Raw genomic sequence first — 21,822 nt, 5'->3', positions numbered from 1 at the left:
TTTTATTGTTATTATTAGGATGAAAATAAAATATAGACACACCTGCTGTAACATATTTCACTTTATAATGATTATATTATACTCCTTTTACACTGTTTCTCATTTTCTTTGCTTATCCCTGTCTATGTCTGTTTTCTTGTGTATTTCTCTTCCTTTTTGAAGCAAAAGCTTGATTTGTGTGTGTGAAGAAGACAAATGGAAAATAATATTTCTGACCCTAGAAAGTTTTTCACTAAAGTACTTTGTAAAGGAGCTCATGTCTCACTCAATTTAGAGCAAAAAACATTTTTTAGAAGGGTTTCAATTTTCTTCCTATCACTTTTTGTGAATTGTGAGTCCAAGCAGAAAACAAATGAACCTAAAGTGATGATGAGTCTTGGATCACAGTTTAGATATTTTGGTGCTTTACATTATACCCTTCATGGTAGCTGCGTGTTAACCAAAGATTCTAAATATTTTTTTTATGTCGCAGCCTCACTTGCTTTGAAGGCTGTAACCAAGCAGAAAAAAGCAAGGATGCAAAAATTAAAATGGAATGTGATGGACAGTGTCCAGAAGTCTTATGGAACATTGAGGACCCACGCGATGACAAGGATTGGGAAGTGAGTCTGATAACTGAATTCTGAATTGTTTGCAACCAAAAGATCACATACTGTTGGATAATGTTTTAAAAAGGCATCAGTTTATTACATTTTCACGCTGACTGATTTACAGAAAGAAACAAGGGAATGCTACAAAGAGGCCAACCAAAGGCCCCTTATCAGGCGACAGGATGGTGGGATTGATTACACTGTGAAATCCAGTGACATTAAAAAGGCCAATGGTGATGATGTCATTGTGGTGGTAGCAACTAGTACGTATTCATTTTTAAATAATACTACATTAAAATGTCTCTGTGAACAGTCTTCAAGCTGTCAAAGCCTGTTAATATATTTTTGGCATCCATACAATTGTGGTAATGTTGCAAAAATTCTGAAGTCATAAAGGAATAATAGTGGGAGTAGTTTGTCCTTGTTAAATAAATGCTGCAGCTGATGATTGGTAATGTTGGTAAATTAATGTTTTCTAATTATGAATTGTGGATAGCAAAACATTTTTTTTGTTTTGTTTTGTGTTGGTAAAAGTGCCTTAATTCATTTGCATAATGTACCTCTGTCCTTTTCTTTTTTCCAAAGAGGATACTACACCAGTTTACAAAAAATATACTTTAAAGACCTCTGGAGATGATACTACTACAACCAAAAAGCCGGCCACTACAGATACATCAGCAGGAGCTGGAAACACTCAAGACCAAACTACCAACAACTCTGACGGCCTCTCATGTAATATATCACCATCAAGTGGAACAGTCCTTGATCCTTTCACCATAACTTGCAACACTGAAAAGCCCTGCCCTAACTGTCAGTATTGTCTTACGGCTATGGGTAAGTACGTTCCGGTTGAAAAAAATATGTATTTTAATAAGATAGAAATGTATTTAGCTGTAGCTATCTCAGTCATCTTACTCTTTGTACTATTCAAGTTTATAAGTCTTGTGTAATATCCTAAACATATTTCCTTGTTTGAACACTGTCAGGTAAGCATCTGCGCTGCAGTGAGACTAGTGAAGTTAAGGCTGTCTTCCTTCCTCTTGGAGACAGCAGTGCCAGCTACAACCTAGTTATAACAGCAACTGCAGAAACTGGCAGCTTTGCAGTGAAAACCACAATAACTACACAGGTTTGTCAAAAAGAGAATAGGTGTACTGACAAGAGAAAACCTATGGAAGTGTACTTGCCTCTCCTCTACGTTAAGAAAATGGTTATTTCTCTTCAGGTTCGGGATTCCAAAGACAACTCGGGCTTTTCAGTAGATGATCTCAAGAATGCAGTCATTAATACTGTGGACCAGCTAAAGAATCAAGATCTACTGTCTGGAGAAATCATTGGACAAATGTTCAGTTCTGTGGCAAATACACTGAACGGTCAGTCTGATGAATCCCAAAAAGAAGAAAGGCAACAGGTAAATGCACTCTCTATTATGTTAAAATATATGTGGAGGGTGGATAAAAATGTCTGGTTAACTAGTAGGACTCATAGTGCCCATGTGGCTTGGACCAACCTGAGAAAACTTGAGATTTATAGTTGGACATTTGAAATAAAATCATTTGTGAGGACCTGTGATTTTCTTCATATGGATAAATTCACCTTAATACTAAACAAGTTGAAAAATATATGTATCATAAAGGCTTTTGTCATTTGAAGCTCCGGAAGACGATGCTGGACATGCTGGTTGACACAGTAAAAACTTCTGGCTTAACTCCATTGGACATTGAGGTGATGGCCAGAGCACTAAATGCTCTCATCAAGGAAGGCACTGAGCTCAGTTTGTCTTCACAGGTACTGTACACAGAATATAGGACAGAGACATTTATGGCCACTTTATTTTATTCTACACTAACAAGGTGTAGCAAGTCCTGCTTTTATTAAAATAGACAAAAACTATAAGTAATAGTAACCTGGCAGCTTCGATACCCCAATATTACTAGATTACACATCTTCAATAGTTCAATAGAGCATCGGGGAAGTATCTTCTACTTATCCAGGGTCAGGTTGTTTGTTGCGGCTGGCAAGTCATTTTAGACGTCCTTCTCCCCAGCAATGTTTTTCTGGTCTTTCTGGGGAATTCCAGTGCATTTCCATGAGAAATGCATTGAAAGTTCCATCAAGTTCTGAATCAATCCTGTAATCTCCCAGTTGGCTGTGCTCATAAAAGCTCCAAAGGAAGGTGCACAGGAAGCATTCTAATCGGATGCCTGAACCACCTAAACTGGCTCTATCCAACACCAAAGATAGGTGAATCTACTCTGAGCTTAATCCATATGTTTGAGTTCCTAACCCAGTCTCTAAAGCTGAGCCCTGCCACCCTACAGAAGAGACTAATTCCAGCCACTTAAATGTCTTTCTTTTGGTCCCTTTTTAGAGTTCATGATCATAGGTGAGGGTTGAAGCACATCCCAGCTGCATTAGTGTACTCAAGGTCATGGCTTGATGAAGTAAACAGAGGTGTGTCATCTGCAAAAAAGCAGATATGAGCCTAAGGTTCCTAAGCATTGTATATCTTGTATCTAGTACATCATTACATGCAATTTGTAATTGTAGCTTAATTTTGATGAATTGCATCTAATACGAGTATAAATGTGTGTTTATTGTCTAATAAGAAGCATATCTATTTTTGGTCTTATTTGATATGAAGCACAGGTTGTTATGTCTTATGTAAAAGGAAGGGCAATTTAAAAAATTTGTCAGCGGCATATAGAATTAGCATATGCAACTATTAGGTGTTGGTCTCACTGTGGTTCACCACACTCTTCAATGCCTTAGCTCTGCTCTGCAATTTGTATATGTATTTGAGGCAGGATATTAGAGGTGAGAAGTCAGTAGCGTGTTCTCAAAAATGAAAAAAATACCTATTACTGTCATAATGCCTCCCAGAAAATATGTTTGTGTTGCTAAGAGTTGCTTCTGACCTCTAGGAGGAGGCTTCTTCGTCGTTTGTAGACCTCAGCTCGTCTCTCCTCCTCATGGTTGCGGACAAAAGTGAAAAAAACAAGAGAGAAGTACACAGTGCCGCCAGCGCCATTGTGGTGGGAATCAGCTGTATGATGGACTATTCTTCCACTGTGAGTAAACTTTAAACATCATGCTAATGCGATTTACTTGTCTCTGGAAAGTTGGGTTGTTTTAATATTTCATGTGAAGAACAATGACTGAAACCCTTCAAGAGCAATTTCACTTGTTCTAGTTACATTTGCAGAGTTTAACACTCATTGTGGCTGCATTTTTTGTAAGAGCTGTTTCTTGTTGATAAGTTTCTTCAACTCTGTGTACAATGTATTTTCTCCGTGACTAGTGTGATTTATTTGTCAGTTGAACGTGTTTGTCATCTACGACCTATGTTGAACCTTTATGCAAAAAGATCATTTCAGTGACCAGGTGCTTGGCCAGTCATTCTTCAAAGGATCCTTCACCTCATTAGGATATTTATCTTGTCTGAATATCCGTCTGAACTGGCGTCTCCTCTGTTTTTTGTAGAGAGCTGTTTCTGATGCCCTTTTCAGTGCTCTGGACAAGGTACAGAGCATACTGTTGGCATTTCAGGAAGCCAATCGGGAGCCAGGTATAATCCAGCAAGGCCATATCAGTGTGTTTGTCAACAGGTAAGATCCACTCCAAAGCTTAAAACAATAATTTAAAATCTTAGGAGTTATACTTGACTGCATTCTGGCAATGAGTTTGATGACTTAGCATAGATTATGCAAAATGAAATGAGTTTAGCAGTTGTTGACAAAAGCAGCCATCAGCGCTACTAAAGTTCCCTTATTAACACATTATATCTAAAAACATGATCATATGTGGCAAACTATTTCTTTACGATAGCAGCAGTGACCTCTTGGAAGCCCCACTGAAGTCTTGGCAACCTCATAGATTGTTTTACCTTTTGGTAAAGCTAGGCAAGTAAGTTTCTGTCTCATGTATTTATGCTGTGCTATATTAACCTTATGGCTGCAGCATTATATTTACCAGACATTGTTACTGTATTTAATGAAATTTCGTTATCCTCTCATTAAACACGATGGAGCTACAACTTTGTACTCATAGAGGTAAAAAAGTCTACACTTGGAGGTTGGATGAAGGAAGGGCAGCCTTTCATCTAAGAAACTTGGGGCAGAGTTACATCACAGACTATAATTGTAGTTAATTTTTACAGCTTAAGTCTTTTTCATTTATTTATTTTTTTTTAACTTTACCTTTCATTTGGATCTTCAGTTGGTGTTTGGTTAAGGTTAGCCACCGAAACTACTTGGTTAGGGTTAGAGAAGGATCAGGGTTTGGATTAAAATACACCCCGTCATTTAATCAAGTTCTTTTTTGTACTTTTCCAGAATGACAACTCCACCTGAGTTTGTATATGCACTTCTTCACACAGCATCTTATTTTTTGGGGTTACTTTCTGTTTGCCTCTGATCAGAATAGATGTTAACACTCTTGTTGGACTCACTGGATGGAGGCTGCAGTTATAGGGTTAGGGTTCCACTCTCCTGCTGTCTTTTTTTTGGCCTTTATTATATAGGACAGTGGAGAGAGAGACAGGAAATGTTGGGAGAAGAGTGTGGGAAGGACCTGCAGCCCCTGGTTATGGGTATCCAGCTTACCAGTTGAGCTACTGGGGCACCCTGCTATCTGCCTTTTGCAGTTTTCTTCACAACTGGATTTCATTTGATTTTATTTTCTTTATTTATTTGAATGGGACAGTGCATATTAATGAACATACAGTCTCAGAGTAGTTTGCATAAGGTTGTAGTAAATAAGCTGGATTGGACACGAGGCTTATTTCCATCCGTTGTCCAAAGGGTACATAAAAGGAAAGCATACAGGGTTACAGACGTACAAAAACAATATAGCAAAACAAATACAATGATGATAAATTAATTCTGACTGGGTTAAACATGCTCTAAAATGCTATCGTTTAGCAAAGCGATTTCTTGGCAGAGCCTGCCGTAAAATGCTTATAGTAAAAGTGCCTGATTATAAAGTGCCTGATTTTCTTAGTGTTTACATGTTTGATTGTGAATCAGTCATGCCTTATACTGTCTCTTAAAACTGACAAAGGCGAAGCTTTCTCTGGTAGCTATAGGTACAATATTCCAGTTTGTACAACCTTTAATAGACAAGGCATTCTGTGCAAAGGAGGACTTTCTAAAACTTATTTCATTCACCCCTGGTGACTGACCTTGTACTAGTAGTAGCATTTTTCTTTTTGATAAAATCCCCCAGGGGCAGTGGGGCCATCCCATTCATGGCCTTATAGATTAAACAAGCTCTTTTAAATGATTTACAACAACAACAACATCCAGGCAGCAACCTACCACACTGAAAATATTAAGTTTTGCCAAGGATTTTTATCATGCAATAAGGCAGTCCTGCTTGGTTTTTTCAGTGGATTATCCATTTTAATAACAATGTACACCTTCCTGCTGTAAATGTTCCTCCACGACAACTAAAAGCACTCCTACTGAGCCTACTAGAAGGCAGATGAAGTTCATGTGAATGATGTACGGTGATAATGGCCATTTAATGGCCTCATAACAACTGAACTGAGTGCACAAATTAAAATTTAACAGAAGCACAGGTTTAATATATGTGTTTATCTTTTCCCGCAGACGGACACCAAAAGAATTGCACACACAACCTATAAATATTCCCAACTCTATCTGCTCAGCATTTTCTCTCCCTGCACTACCATCAGAAACATTTGTTTCAGAAGAACCAGTGGATGTGCGAGTAAGTCAGTTAGGGTGTTAATGTGAGTCTGTGTGTCTGTCTGTTCTGTATATGCGCACAACCGTAGGTGGTATGGGTGTTAGATCTAGGTATTTCTAAGTAGTCTGAAGTGTCAGGCTCACTATAGGGTTTGAAGATACTTTGGTCTCTATCTGCACTTACAGATGCTGAGTTTAGACAAAGTCCCGTTTCCTTTAAATGAAGGCGGAAACGTCAGTGGCGTAGTTGGCGATCTTTCACTCACAACAAAAAATGGGTCTGGTATCCATGTGGAGAACTTAAGTGAGGATATTGAGGTACGTGCCATATGACTGCTACACCCGAAGTTTGTTTTATTCTGGAAGGAACATATTTAATGTGGGGGCACATGCTTTATTTTACCGACAGCAGATTTCATTTTCAACCAGTTGACAAACAAGAAGGATCATTCTGTGAAATGCAAACAAGATACGACCAAGTAAAGTGGACTGATAGTGTAGTAATCTGAACTTTTTACCATCTTTTGATATTAAAAATATAGTAAGTACAACAAATTTGGTTTAAGGCTACATTTATGTTTAATTAGCATTAATACTGCAGCCAGTGGCACTTGATCTGCCTTTTCTAACTGGAGTAGAGTCACACTGTCAAAGTGTGATTAAACACAAGTGATTCACACCCAAAACTCAGGCATGTTAAAGTGTTAATCTTTAAAATATTTATACAACTTCTAATCTGATGCAGTGCAAATATTGATGAAACATTGATAAGAATGGGAAATAGTTCACACATTCTTTTATAGTTTTTACATCAATCAATTTGTTCTGGTACCATAGCAACAGGTATGCACACCTTTCTCTTTGAAATACTTTGGAAAACGAAACACCATGTTTTTCACTCCACAATGAGGAGAGCTCTGACTTTAAAGAGGACTGAAGGAGATAATGTTGAGTCCACATCACAACAGAATGTAATGCATAAAAAGAAATATTTACTCATCCTACATTCATGTGCACCACTTGTGCTACCTGCTCTTCCAAAAAAAAAAAAAGACTGTATAATAAAGATCAATCCATTATACTATTATTCATCAGTACATGTTTTGTTGCAACTATCTGCATACATTAAAACAGAGGAATCATAATTGTCTATATCTATGATAATAATTCCCACCATAAAAAACAAGATTCATGAAAAAAATACTTCAATATAATAATTATTAAAGACTAAATCATAGTAAAATTTCTAACTGGGGACAGTAGAAAGCACACTGATTAATAGTCTCCCTGCATTTTAAATATTTCACTAATCAGAAAGTGCTAAATTATCAAGAATCTTTCTCCATTTGTATGCTCTGTGTAAATCAATATCTGGATCTGTTTTCTGGCATTTTCCTGACACACAGATTTTGCTGCCAAGGCCTGCAGGAGAGCAGGTGAACACTTCAGTTCTGTACCTGGGGAACTACAGCACAACGGTCATAGACGTCCCTTCAGGGAACACCACTCTGGTGTTGAAGGTGCGGTGGCAGGTTGTTATGTCGGCTGCTGAGAGTGAATGTGTGATAAATAGTTGAACAAAACATCTACAGCTAAACAGCAGATCTGTGAGGCTGTACTTGAGCAACAAGGTCACTTTAGCATGTAAACATGCTTTTGATAAAATTCTGTTCTGGGTTTGCAAGTGTGACGTTAGCAGAAACAACAGCTAAGGGTGATGGGAATGCTATGACTGCTTACCCAATAAAAGAAAAGTCTTCCTATGGGGAAAATTAATAATACTATTAGTACAACCTCTAATATTGCAAATGTTATAAAATATCTCCTATTTGTTACTGCAAAAATAATTATATCGTTTAAATTAATTATGTTATATTATTTCATATTTCATATTTGATCTTGTCACAGAGGTAAAGAATTTATAAAATGATCAGAACATACAGGACATGAATGTGGAACATAAGGTTATATATATTTACATGTTTCTGCATATGCACTGCTGGGACTTTTGCTGTAACTACGTCTATGCCTTTTCAAGATGGTACCTTCAATGGAGCCTTTGCCTTTCAAAGTGTTTCTTGGTTATATGGAGTACCCCACTGAGGCGAACCATGTAGCGATGACACAGATGCCCCAGGAGGGAACTACAAAAGGTAATGAGTGTCATTGCTTAGCAGTGGAGTCAGGATATTTTCTCTAATGCGTTTCAAAGTCAGTTTTCAATTCATAGCTTGAGTATTTGTGTGTCTGACACAGAGGAGAGGTACACGTGGCTACTCAGCCCTGAGAGTTTAAAGGGACACACTGGAACACACTATCTTGTGGTGAGGCCAATTGTGGGTCCAGGTATTAAATCGATCAATGCCAGTTTATCGATTACCTCCATCACGGCCTCATGTAAATACTGGAATGAGTCACTATCTGCGTGGTACGATCACGGGTGTAGAGTAAGTACAGTCATTTATTCTACCTTTCATGCAGAACATGTTGTCTAATCCTTAATGACAATAAAGGTTGTTGTCTTTCAAGGTTGGGGTCAACACCACACATTCAGCCACCCAGTGCCTCTGCAACCACCTCACCTTCTTTGGGAGCTCATTCTTCGTCACTCCCAACCTCGTCGACCCATCACGCACTGCTGAGCTCTTTGCAACCTTCGCTGAGAATCCTGTGGTTGTGTGCTTTGTGGGGGCACTCTTTGTGACTTATCTCTTAGTGGTTGTTTGGGCACGACGAAAAGACATCCAAGACACAGCCAAGGTACAGCACAAAGGGAAGTGACAATAAACATCTTAAGAGAAGCAGGGGAGCTCCGACTTTACACATGAACATCTGTTTACAAGTCTACTGCACATGTGTTGGATAAAGCCTTTTCTGGATTCAGGACAAGTTTGAAAATGAAAAAAAAAATAGTAAAAAAGCAATAGCAACAGCAATAACAGGCTCTTGTAACTTATTTCTCATCTTTGTGTGCATTGTGAACAAGAAAAGCACTCAGAGAGCGCAGTTCTCCACCAAGGCTGCTCAGTCGTATGATTTTCTACTGCTGAAATCTTGAAAAAAGTCCTGGCACAAATGGCAGCACCATAGAATGTGGCCATTTAATGTAGATGTACCCACAAACAAAATGATCTTGCTCTGAGCACAGGCATGTGTTATGCATGTGTACGTTATGTATGGATACTGAATTGTGTGACCTAAATATGTAGCAGGCAGCGGGAATTGATGGGACTCAGAAACACCCCCACAATTTAATCAGTCGTTCCTTGCATCATTTCCAACGGATAAGTCCTGATAAGTCTGCAATGGCTGATTTTTATTAGGATTGTATATATGTGATCTTCAGCATGCAGTTGACGTAGTGTTCACTTGTAGTCAGTTACAGTGATGCTGTGCCGCTATCTGGTAATGATACTGAAATCTTTAACAAATCTGTGGATCCAGACTATTAGCCACATCATTGCCAAAATCTAATTAATTGGTCCTTGTGTCATTTCTGACCTTCCCTGAAAATTTCATCCAAATCCGTTTGTCCGTTTTTGAGTAATGTTGCTAACAGACAGACAAACAGACAGACAGACAGACAGACAGACAAACCAACGCCGATCGTCACATAACTCCACTGAGGCTCTGCATTTTTGGCGGAGTAACAATTTACACACCAAGTTTTGATTAGGAAGATTATTTTCTTTTTTTTTATGTCCATTGAACTCTTCAAGATTCCCTAAACAAATACATTTTCTTTGTTGTTCCATTTGAAGCAAATGTGCCTCTATTTTTTTTCAACTTTATATCATATTTTGTGGTTGTTTACAGGTGAAGGTAACAGTGCTGGCCGACAATGACCCCATGGACGAGTACCGCTACCTGCTGAGTGTCTGCACTGGGCATCGCGTTGGAGCTTCCACTTCCTCTCAGGTAAATATATTTCGTCAGAGTCACGCATAACAAATAGTTAAATGTTAGATTTGGCATGAAAGTCTTTACTGAAGCTCTAAAATCATCAGCCACCAGCGTTCAGGATTCTGAGAGGGTTCATCCCTCCTCAATAAGCATCTGATGAATACAAATCAACAATATTAAATGTGCTACATGAGTAGGAGGTCAGTGTGGTCAATGAAACTGTGAATCAGCACATAACAGTAATAGAAGTGTTTATAATGTCCATGCTGTGCAAATGCATTAGTATGAAATGATGTTACTGGACACAGCTGTAAATAATGCAGCAATTGTGAAATGTTAAGTGTATCAATCCACTAATGTCAGTCATTCTGAACTGACAGACTGCTTCATTTATCTTTTTCACTAAAATCTTTCACTGACAAACAGATGGCTAATTATCAGCTACTTATTGGTTTGGCTCATTGCTTCAGTTCTTCAGCTCTGCATAGCTTTTGTTAAATAAATTATCTGTCCACTCTGGTTTTCAACAGCTGTTTAACTTATATGTCAGCAGCTGGTAATCACGATGAAGCATTTAACAACCAGAGAGACAGAAATGGTTGGTAGAGAGTAAAAGCAGGACTCAAAGGACAGTAAATGTTGAACTCATGTAAGGTGGTGAAAAAGAGGGCTTAAAACAAAGAATTATATCATAATACTCTATGCCACTGCTGTGTATTCTGCTTATTATGCTTCTAATTATGTGGCAAAAACAAAATCTGCTGCTAAAGCTTTAGTTATAAATAGACACATTTACGTTTCGGTCTTTTTTTTTAATCAGCTAAAGCTTCAAGCATTAAAGCTTTAAATGTGGCATTTCGTGATTCATTTTGCATCAGAGGGCTGCACAGTGTCTCAGTGGTTAGCACTGCTGCCTTGCAGCTAGAAGATTCCTGGTTCGCATCTCAGCCTTTTCGCGATCTTTCTGCGTGGAATGTGCATGTTCTCCCTGTGCATGAGTGGGTTTTCTCTGGGCACTCCTGACCAAAGAAAATAAAGCATACACACTACCATTCAAAAGTTTGGGGTCGCCCAGGCAATTTCATGTTTTCCATGAAAACTCACACTTGTATTCATGTGTTAACATAATTGCACAAGGGTTTTCTAATCATCAGTTAGCCTTTCAACACCATTAGCTAACACAATGTAGCATTAGAACACAGGAGTGATGGTTGCTGGAAATGTTCCTCTGTACCTCTATGGAGATATTCCATTAAAAATCAGCTGTTTCCAGCTGGAATAGTCATTTACCACATTAACAATGTCTAGACTGTATTTCTGATTCATTTAATGTTATCTTCATTTAAAAAAAAGTTTGGTTTTCAAAAACAAAGATATTTGTAAGTGACCCCAAACTTTTGGACAGTAGTGTATACTTACCAGATTCTGTAAAAATCTAAAAATTGTGTGCCTCTTCTTGCAACCAAGAAGCCATTAGTGACTCAGTTGCAGCCAACAGTCACGTGACAAAAATTCTGCAAGCGGTTGAGCTGCAAGGTGTGTTTATGCAGAGCAAGTTGGAGACAAGTATTAAAACCCATTAAAAGTGTAAATAGTAAAATATAGATAGTAAGTAAAATATTATGTAGTAAAATAAGATATTTATTGTTTGTATCTATAGTATATAGTAAAGTATCTATAGTATGTAGAACTTGGAAACATGCTACACATGTTATTTTTTATTATTTGCAAAATAAATAATCAAAGAAATTCAACTTTTTTATGGATTTAAGGCATTATAATGTTGTTATACTGCTCTTTGCATCTAGCCATGGTTATGCTGTTTCCATAGAGGAACAGGACGTTATATTGCATAAAACAAGCCCACAGCACATAAAAATGTGATGGGAGCAAAGAACGCTCAGTAACCACTTGAAGTCTCAGAGGGTTAAACCAGTGCCCACCCCAGCCTACCATTCATCTTATACTTAGAAGTAAAGTAGATGTTAACATGCTGAGTATTGAACTGTTCCAGGTAACGGTGACTCTGCTGGGTGCAGAGGGAAACAGTGAGCCCCACCACCTGACAGATCCAAAGAAACCTGTGTTTGAAAGAGGTGGGGTGGACATGTTCCTGATAACTACACCTTTCTGCCTGGGAGACCTGCAGAGCCTCAGACTGTGGCACAACAACTCAGGGAGCCATCCTTCCTGGTAGGGCTTTGAAGCATATACTTTCCACCTCATTTGAAACATGCTGTATTTAGGACTTACACTGCCACTGCAGAGGTCAGTGTAAGTATGATTACGGTTCTTTTTAGGAGAACATAATCAAATACTATTTAGTTGTCATTTTAGTGTGACTTCTTTGAATGTCAGCTGCAGTGTTAATATTAGCTTTGACACTTGCTAACAGGAGTAAAGGTCATTTTTAATGCTCACAAGCTGTTTGGTTTTTCTCAGGTATGTGGGAAATGTCATCGTGCAGGATTTCCAGACAGAACAGAAATGGCATTTTCTTTGCAATTCGTGGCTGGCAATAGACATGGAGGATTGTTGCCTTGATAAAGTTTTTCCCGCTTCTACAGAGGAGGATCTAAAGAGGTTCAGGTAAGGTAGAAACATGGAGGCACTTTGGCTGGCAAAATTACGCACACAGACGCACTGTTGAAATCTAAAAGCCAAATGTGAAACCCAGACTCAGTTTTTTTTATTTGAATTTGAATAATGAGAACACCGATCAAATGCAAATGAGATGTAATAACTGGTTTGGATTTCAGGCTGGCTGTAAAAAGTAAAGCAAGCTGGAAGTCTCCCCAGCAGGTGGGAAGTGGTTCTCAAATGACCCCCACTCACAGGTGCATGAGGCTATCAGCATCTCAAAAATGTCCCGACACATATGCATCCTGTTTCATGAGTATAGCAGCTGTACAGTTACATAGTGATAAGTGAATGTGGCAATGCAAAAGATTTCCTGTGAGATAAATGGAAAAAAATATAAACATCCATGCAAAGTAGTTGTCTGTGGTGTCAATCCTGCGCAAAATAATAAGCAACACATCATTAGTAGTGTGTGTTTTATTCCCCAGCAGGTTTTTCCTCATCTCAAAAGATGTCTTTCCTTTTTCTTCATGTGTGATGACCACTTTGCAAAGTTCCCAAGGCTTTCAGGAGAATCCTATTTTTTCATTGTCAGAAACGACAGACACAACATTTATAAAGTGCTTGATTTAGCTTTTATTTATCATCATTTCTAATCACATCAACAAGAAAAACAAGAAAAGAGATGAAAGATGAATGCTCCCATAGCCAGGGTTAGGTTTGTTCTTCCGGAGTGTGTTACAGTGGTTGCTATCAAGAGTTTTCTTTTCAGATTTTCATGCTTAAGTGGGAAAAGTTTATGATATTGCACTACTATGTTTTATTGATACTGGCAAAGACAGCACACAATAATGGCCTCCCTTTACACATGATTCATGATGAGGATAGAGAAGAAAAGAAATGCATTGCAAAACATCATATTGTCAATATTTTCAGATAATTTGTCAAAATTTCATAGATTATATTTTCAGTAGAGCTCATTTCCTGCTGTTCACATTCTGGTAGAGATATCCCTCCACCCATTATCTAAACACCGCTTAGTCCTCATTAGGTTGACTTAGGGTGAAGGCAGAGGACACCCTGGACAGGTCACCAGTCTATCACAGGGCTACATGTACAGACAAACAGTTACACTCACATTCACAACTATGGACAGTTGAAAGTTACCAATTAACCTCAGCATGTCTTTGGACTGTGGGAGGAAGCTGGAGAAAACCCACGCATGCAAAGGGACAATATGCAAACTCCATGCAGAAAGACGCGAACAGGAGATCTTCTAGCTGCAAAGCAAAAGTGCTAACCAGTTGTTAAATACATGCACTGTAATACACTCCCAGAGGTATGACAACTACACTGTGTACATGTTTTTGTTTGTTTGTTTGGTTTTTCAAGGTTTTATATTGGGCTGCAGACCAATTAAGAATTTAAGTCAACAGGATTTCAGAAAAACAATTAAGTACAATAAAAACTGTCACTGTCCTCTCATCCCAGTTAAGTCCCTGGATGTTCATCCTACACACTGAGCTGGTGATTTACTGAGGATTTATGGCTTTTTCTTTTATTCCTCAAATGTTAAATACCTACAGGTACACCAAGGTTTTATTGCAACAGAAAAGAGATTAAAATGAGATGGTAATCCATCACTAACTGGCAGTTTATGTAGGTTTAAAATGTATTCATTTCACAGTTTGGCTTTTGTCTTCCAGTAATTTGTTCTTCATGAAGACAACAAAGGATTTCAGTGACGGACACCTCTGGTTCTCTGTGGTCAATCGACCAGTAAGCAGCACCTTCACACGTGTACAGAGAGTGTCCTGCTGCTTCTCCTTGCTGCTCTGTACGATGCTGACCAGCATCATGTTTTATGGGATCCCAACAGACCCATCGGAGCAGACTATGGACCTTGGTACGCCACATTTTCATTACAGTTCAATTTACTCTTACGAACAAGGCCCCTTATCTAATTCACCTCACTGTGTTTCAGGTCACTTTGAATTTACCTGGCAGCAGTTCATGATTGGAGTTCAGAGTTCCCTCATTATGTTTCCAGTGAACATCCTCATAGTCAGTATCTTCAGAAACACTCGTCCACGGGAGATGTCTTGTTGCCGCCGCCAAACGAAGAAACCAAAAGCCCTTGAGCAGGACAGCAGTACGCAGAAGTTATCCTCACATGCTGCTACCCCCAACATGAATGCCAATGACACTTTAGACACCATCATTAAGGTCAGTGCTGGAGGCTGCTGTGTGCTCGATGCCTAGTTACATGTTGTGCTGAATATTAAAGGGCTGCTAAACTCAGTCATGGTTATTGCACCATGTTACATTGTATGCAATTTCATATTTGTATTTAGAAAAAACACTTTTATTTCCTAGGATATCACAAGGATTGCCCATACACTCTCTAAGAATGTAAAAAGCAACATCCCGTGCACAGAGTCCGACTTCAAGCCTGAACAACAGATTGACATCAATGCTATCCTTCCTGTGATGGAAGACTTCATCAAACAGAATAACAAAAGCAGTGACAACGTCCAGGCAAAGACACAGCCTCAACTACCAGGTGTGTTCTGCTGTGGATAGTGGATACAGTTGCCTGTGTTGGGAACAGCAGTCTTATAGTAGAGCTTTGATGGGAGTAATTCCTTTTTCTGCTTCACTCAACTGAGCAGGGTAGTGTTTTTTAATGAAGCTAATACTCAATGCAGAGGGTTTCTGTATCACATACAGTTTGATATAATTCACTGTGTGTTTAGGCAAAATGCAAAGTTTCAGTGGCGGGCTATTGTATAAAAGTTTGCCGGAAACAGGCAGTCGGATGTGGATTCACTCAGCGCTTCTTTAATTAATGCAAAGATGCATCTGTGCATTCCCACAGACAAACCTGCTGCATCTGTAGCTACTCATCATATAACTGACTCAGGTGGTTCATCTGCTGTTAGGGAAAAATAAAACAGACTGCGTAATGGTCCCAAATGTCAAAATCCACTTTACTCCAAGCCTGAACGCACCACAGCATTTACCTTACTTCTTTAAAACAGTCACTAATCAATTGTATACTGAAAACCTATGTACATTTTCAGAAAGCAGCGCGTCTGTGCACCCTGCACAAACCGAGAAGGGGATTCAAAAGAAGAGCAACAAAATCCAGTATCTGTACAGGCAACTGTGTCACATTGAGCTGAGTCTGCAGAGTCTCTCCAGCTTTCCCAGCCCACACAGCTACAGCCAGGCGCTGCAGCAGGTCCAGGCCCTGAAGGGCGTCCTTGAAGAGCAACTTTTCACATCCAACTCTGTCGTCCAGGATGACCTTATCAACAACAAGTAGCAAAATCCTTCATTTTAAAGCACCACACTGTTGGATATGCATGGGTTATCTACAAATTGTGTATATTTAACTAGCATGTATGCCAGAGCACCAAATCATTTGATGGTACTACAAAATGAAAAATGCATTGACTGTGTTTATTTTGTTTTTGTATTTTTTTTTTTTTTTGCCAGTTTTTGATTAAACCTTTAAGAAAATGTTTTCTAGTCACAGTTTATGAGCTACAATTAAATTTTCCCTGGCCACAGCTATAATCAACACTACTGTAACTTTAAAAATGAGTTTTCAAATTGGATAGATTTCCTGTGTCGCATAAGTTTCAAGTCAGTACAAACTGGTTTCCTCTGAGTGCCAAAATGACTGACATCTGCTTGCTGGTTGGGCAATAGATTTGGGAAATAATGGGCAGTAATTTAAGAATATTTTTGAATTTTCAGAAAAAGGCATATTTCTCCACAGTCAAGGAATGAATAGCACAAAGACTAGAAGCAAGGGAAAGCAGTTTGCCTGAGTCTTTATGAGGTTTTAAAAATTTTCCTGACAGCATTTCTGAGATGTTTTTTTTTTCAGTTATGATTTTAGCCTTTATTATAGCTCAAAGTGAAGAGAGAGACAGGGATCATAGGGAGATGAGTGAGGGAAAGACATGCAGGAAATGGTCATGTGTCGGGGGACTATAGCCCCTGTTTATGGGTCGCCTGCTCAACCTGCTCAACTACAGGGGTGCCAGCATTTCTGAATTTTTCTAGGTCAGAAGTTAAAATTTCTTTATTTAATATCAACACACCCAACGTCTTGGTGATCCGTGGTGCTTTAACTCTTCCTTGACTTGGTGCAGTGACCTCTTGGAAACCTCAGAATGACAGATTCCTGCCCTTGGCAGCTGTTTATCAAGAAATGATTACTGTGCTATTAGTGAAATTAATAGTGTACGCCTCTGTAAGACCACAATTTGTCCTTTTAGCAATTTACAAAAAAGAGGAAAAAAAAGTAAAAAATTACATTACAATTACAATTACATTTCTGACAGGTAGAGGTAATGAAAGGTGCATTTGGCTAACTTTTTACTGATCCAGGATAGCTCTTTATCCACTTTCAGTCTTGACATTAAGTGAATCTAGACTGCAGCTTCATACTGCACAAAAGTTAGAGGTACTGCTTTGAAAAAGAAATTACCAAAATGTTGAACAGTTCATTAAAAATACACAGTCTGGAGATATAGGGCTAATATTTGTACTTACAGATGGACATCACTCCTTAGAGTTCAATCTGAATTGCTAAAATGTACTTTAAACTAATGTGTATTTATGTTACTCTTCACTTTCAGGCTCAGTCCAGCAGACATCTCTGATGATGATGGCATTCAGAACAAAAGGGTTTGCTGTCAGGGAATGCTGCCCTGGTGGTTTATTTTTGTCGGCTGGCTGCTAGTGATTGGAACCAGTGTTGTGTCAGGATATTTTACGATGCTTTATGGGTTGAATTTTGGGAAGGAACGCTCCATTAGCTGGCTGGTTTCCATGATTGTCTCCTTTTTTCAGAGTCTCCTCCTTATTCAGCCATTGAAGGTGGGACAATGTACATTTGTCTCTGACTTAAATAACCTTACCAATGACCCTCCTAAATGTTTGACTTCACTTCTGCTGATGCTTCTTACTGCAGGTGCTGTGCATTGCCATCTTCTTTGCACTTGTAATAAAAAAAGTTGATGAGGAAGATTTTCAAAATGTGGCATTTGTGAAAAGTAAGAGAAATACAGGAGAAAATAAATACTCCCCAAATATACTCTCGAAAAAAAAATGTTCAGACAAACAAATAACTTCACCCACAGGCGACTGCAAAGACCAACAGATGACCAGACGGGATGCTGGACTGTATGTACCACCTCCTCCTGCAGACATTGAGAAGATGAGGAGGAACAGGATTTTGGAACAGAAAGCTTTTGCTCTCCTCAGGGAGATTCTGAGTGAGTAGATGTTCTTTTTTTTATTATCAGTGGAGTTGAAAGAATTTCATAGTTAACCAGAAAAATAACAGGAAATCCACAGGAAGGACGAGGTTCGCAGAAGAGAATCTGATTCTGCTTATTTATTTAAGTCAATACATGTTTCCCTGAAAGCCTGACTGTTTTATGTTGAAACGGTTTTATTTTAAAATTGTTGTGTAAGACATGGACTTATTGGGATCTCTGCAACGTACAATTTCAACAAAAGGCAGAAATGAAACTTGATGTAAACCTAGAAGCATACAAAGACCATTAAAAGATTATTTTAAAAATATATTACCCAGCAGACCACCAAACTTAATAGAACTTAAAGATTGGGCTGTGAAATGGTAATGTTCCTAATGCTCATATCAGCCTACAAATGGAAGAAAAAACATCGCATTAAACAGATGATGGACTTACAGCTGTAATGTACACAACCAATCTGTCCCATTTTTTCAAAAACTTGTCCTGTTACAGTCTGAGAGGAAAAGTAATTCGTTCTATCTTGTTGACAAGGTAAATAATGTCAATCTAATCGTCCATTGCAGGCATTTCTGTCCTTAATCACTTTCTGGTAATGGCTTTCCTGCAGGCCACACTGGAACATCTGTTATTAGAGGTAGAATTATCCGATGGCAGGCAGAGCAGAGAGTAATATTTCATATGGTGGATTTTTCTTTAATTTTTCTGTGGAGTTATTTTGTCGCACTGTTATTGCTTTGCATATTTATGAGTGCTGTAATGTGTATGCTTGTGTTGTGTTTCAGTCTACATGGGGTTCCTGTGGATGTTGCTACTGGTGGCATACGGCCAGAGAGATCCCAACGCTTTCCTCCTGAACAAGCACATTCGAAAAAGCTTCAGTGCAGGGATCTCAAGCAGCATGAGTGTCGGGGACGTGTTCGCGTGGGCAAACAAATCTCTGCTCCGGAACCTCTATGGAGTTTATCCAGGTAAAGGATAATCCAAGAAACTGCTCTACTGGATAGGACAAGTGCACTGCAGATGTTGACTGCCAGTATAAGTCTGCCATTTCCACTTACTTTGTGCAGGACTCCCCTATGCTCTGTTAAGGTGTGAGTTACTGTTTTGAAAAGAAAAGAACCTCCAAGCAGCAATCTATGCACTGAAAAAGCCAAGTCTGCTGAACATTTAGAACTAGGTCTGATTGATTCTTTTGGGCAGTTAGCAAATTTAATGACGGTGTTTGCCTCCTCATATGCAAATGTTCCACCAAAACAATTCCACCCCTTGGACACTATTGTTCAGGGGCACCATTGCTGCATCCTGGGCTTCACACAGTCAAGGATGATTGTAATTGATTTATAGAAATAAATACAAGTCAAGCAATTTCCCCAATACCAGTAGGGTAATGGAAGGTGCTAGCACAGCATTGTGGAGATGAGTCTTTCTATGCAAGGCTACTTTTGATCTAATATTTTAGGGGGGAAAACAAGAAAAATAGTTTACTCTTTTTTATCCTCATGAATGTGACAAACCTTAATAAGTCTCATTTAAACAGATGATGAACCAGTATACTCATGTGGTTGGAACATGCGTCTCAGAGCTTTGCTTCTGTCACTACAAAGTCAGAACTGTGCTTTTTTAGTCACAGAGATGGAAACATATTGCCAACATCTCTTTACTCTCTGTTGTTAATTCATAAAAATGTAATAAGCTGCCTAGTTCCGTGATGCAGATTAATTCAGGAGATTTATGTCAGCTTTGTGCCAAAGCAACTTTGATGTTTTTACTTTTTTGTGAAACCAAAGTCCTCATGTGTCAAAAGTCTGTTGGTGTGAAAGCTGTTTAAATCCTGAATGCCGTCCACAAAAGACTTCTCGCTCTCACGCTGTGGAATTAAACAGCAATCAAGTCCACAGCTAGGGAGCAAAAAGCTTTTAGCATCTCATGTCTTGTTGCCTCATCTTTTTAGTTTCACCTTATTATTTCACTCTCAGTGGAGTTTCAGAAAGTCTTTCAGATGGGTTCACTCCAGACAGAATGATTTGCAGGTGATAGGTTACTCTATCAATCCCGTATTCTCACCGCATACCTGTATGTGTTTACATATACTGCAGTATGGCCATTTTTTTAAAATAATGTTTTTTGCAACATGTTGTGAACCATTACAATCAACTATAATTTTTCTTAAGCATATTTTTTTATTTAAATGTATTTGCTACTGCATTTTTGTCATGTTTCTCCACACAATACACATTAAGTTCAAATTCCGCCCTTAATTTGGTCACAGTTTGATGGAGGTGAAAACACCCCATAAGATGTCTCACTAATTTAAGAGGATAATTCAATTAAATTTTATTTATATAGCGCTAAATACAAATTACAACAATTACAGAACCCATATGGCCTGAACCCCCAGAGCAAGCCCTAAGGCAACAGTGGCAAGAAAAATCTCCCTTTTAACAGGAAGAAACCTTGAGCAGAACCTGGCTCATATAGGGGGACCTATCTGCTGCTGGTCGGCCGGGTTGAGAGGTACAAAGTCAGAAGAGGTACAGATATAGATAATTCTGACATGTAAGAACCTTTAGTCCCTGCCGTGTAGTCTGAGCAGCTCCATAATCTGAATTACTTATGGCAGCTGCTAGGTCCGTTATAAACAGCAGTGAACTTGTTCAGATATCGGTGCAGTAGTATTTTACATGTTGTATCCAAAGCTGTAGTCTTCACTCAGCCCACGGTGATATCAAAAGCTAAACTTTAAGACAGAAAAGACAGACTAGCATGTTGGCATCTTTCCACCATCTGCATCTTCATATGTTTTTTTTCCGTCCTCACTGTCATCTTGTTTGAATGAACTTTACTGGAATTGTCAGGTTCCATGTTTGCATTCAGTGTAAGTGGCTACATCTTAGCCGGTCTGATCTACATACTAACTATGTGGAACATATAGGATTTTATAAAATGCTGTCTTCCAGGTTTTATCACAGATGGGAACTCCAAGTTGGTGGGTAACGCCCGTCTCCGTCAGTTGCGAGTGCAGAAGAGCTCATGTCAGATTGCTGACTCCATGCTGAAGCTTGTACCAGACTGTCATGCTCCATATTCATGGGAGGTGGAGGACATGGGCTCCTATGAACTCGGCTGGAATCACTCTGTAAGCGATAATATGTCCACAAGCACCTCCAGTCCATGGAAGTACCAGACACAGGCGCAGCTCAGGTCTTCCTCTTTCTGGGGGAAGACTGTGATCTACAGGGGAGGAGGCTTTTCTGTGGAGCTCGGTCCAGATTTACAAAACGCTAGCAGGTATGTACATGAGCAAACTGGAATAAATGTGTCAACATGAGTACCAAAGATATTCTCTGTCACGTCGGGGTTTGTGTTATTCTCAGGGGGTTAAGCACATTCATTTAACCTTAGATTTATTTAATCCTCCTGCTATGTTGTTGGTCAAATTGACCTATTTTAAAGTAAAAGAAAAAAAATCTAAAAAGATATTTTTTTGGTATGAAACTTCTTCTGCTTGGCTTAATAGGTGTAATCAACATATAAAATGAAATTGCAAACCCACCCTGAACAGAAGAGATGTCTTGTGTTAATGTATCAACACCACTACATGAAAAGAAAAAAATCCAAATTTAAAATAACTTTTTTAAAAAAAACAATGTCATGTAAAACTATTATATTTTATATGTAGGTCTTTTCAATGTACTTTTTTTTTAAAGCTGCATTTTTAATAAAAAATAAGTGAAGTAT

The 21,822-nt window shown here is 38.7% G+C and overlaps 1 protein-coding gene across 1 annotated transcript in view; it reads left to right on the top strand.

Annotated features, from left to right (window-relative positions):
* LOC111582950 (polycystic kidney disease protein 1-like 2) overlaps positions 1-21,822 on the top strand; it is a 48,535-nt gene that overhangs the window by 18,017 nt on the left and 8,696 nt on the right. Inside the window, exons 12-37 of the mRNA XM_035957974.2 lie at positions 473-602; positions 715-853; positions 1,176-1,424; positions 1,577-1,719; positions 1,816-2,001; positions 2,244-2,378; positions 3,515-3,661; positions 4,074-4,198; positions 6,203-6,323; positions 6,488-6,619; positions 7,708-7,821; positions 8,340-8,454; positions 8,558-8,748; positions 8,831-9,061; positions 10,118-10,219; positions 12,219-12,397; positions 12,647-12,793; positions 14,491-14,690; positions 14,769-15,010; positions 15,161-15,347; positions 15,868-16,108; positions 17,440-17,680; positions 17,775-17,856; positions 17,944-18,078; positions 18,867-19,052; positions 21,042-21,372. Of these exons, the coding sequence (XP_035813867.2) occupies positions 473-602; positions 715-853; positions 1,176-1,424; positions 1,577-1,719; positions 1,816-2,001; positions 2,244-2,378; positions 3,515-3,661; positions 4,074-4,198; positions 6,203-6,323; positions 6,488-6,619; positions 7,708-7,821; positions 8,340-8,454; positions 8,558-8,748; positions 8,831-9,061; positions 10,118-10,219; positions 12,219-12,397; positions 12,647-12,793; positions 14,491-14,690; positions 14,769-15,010; positions 15,161-15,347; positions 15,868-16,108; positions 17,440-17,680; positions 17,775-17,856; positions 17,944-18,078; positions 18,867-19,052; positions 21,042-21,372 (4,431 nt within the window). The remainder of the gene's footprint in view (positions 1-472; positions 603-714; positions 854-1,175; positions 1,425-1,576; positions 1,720-1,815; positions 2,002-2,243; positions 2,379-3,514; positions 3,662-4,073; positions 4,199-6,202; positions 6,324-6,487; positions 6,620-7,707; positions 7,822-8,339; positions 8,455-8,557; positions 8,749-8,830; positions 9,062-10,117; positions 10,220-12,218; positions 12,398-12,646; positions 12,794-14,490; positions 14,691-14,768; positions 15,011-15,160; positions 15,348-15,867; positions 16,109-17,439; positions 17,681-17,774; positions 17,857-17,943; positions 18,079-18,866; positions 19,053-21,041; positions 21,373-21,822) is intronic.

This window comes from Amphiprion ocellaris, chromosome 11, assembly GCF_022539595.1.
Source record: "Amphiprion ocellaris isolate individual 3 ecotype Okinawa chromosome 11, ASM2253959v1, whole genome shotgun sequence".
In the NCBI taxonomy this organism is placed as follows: Eukaryota; Metazoa; Chordata; class Actinopteri; family Pomacentridae; genus Amphiprion; species Amphiprion ocellaris.
The sequence above is the reverse complement of the archived record's forward strand: the minus strand, read 5'-3'. Positions and strand labels throughout refer to the sequence as shown.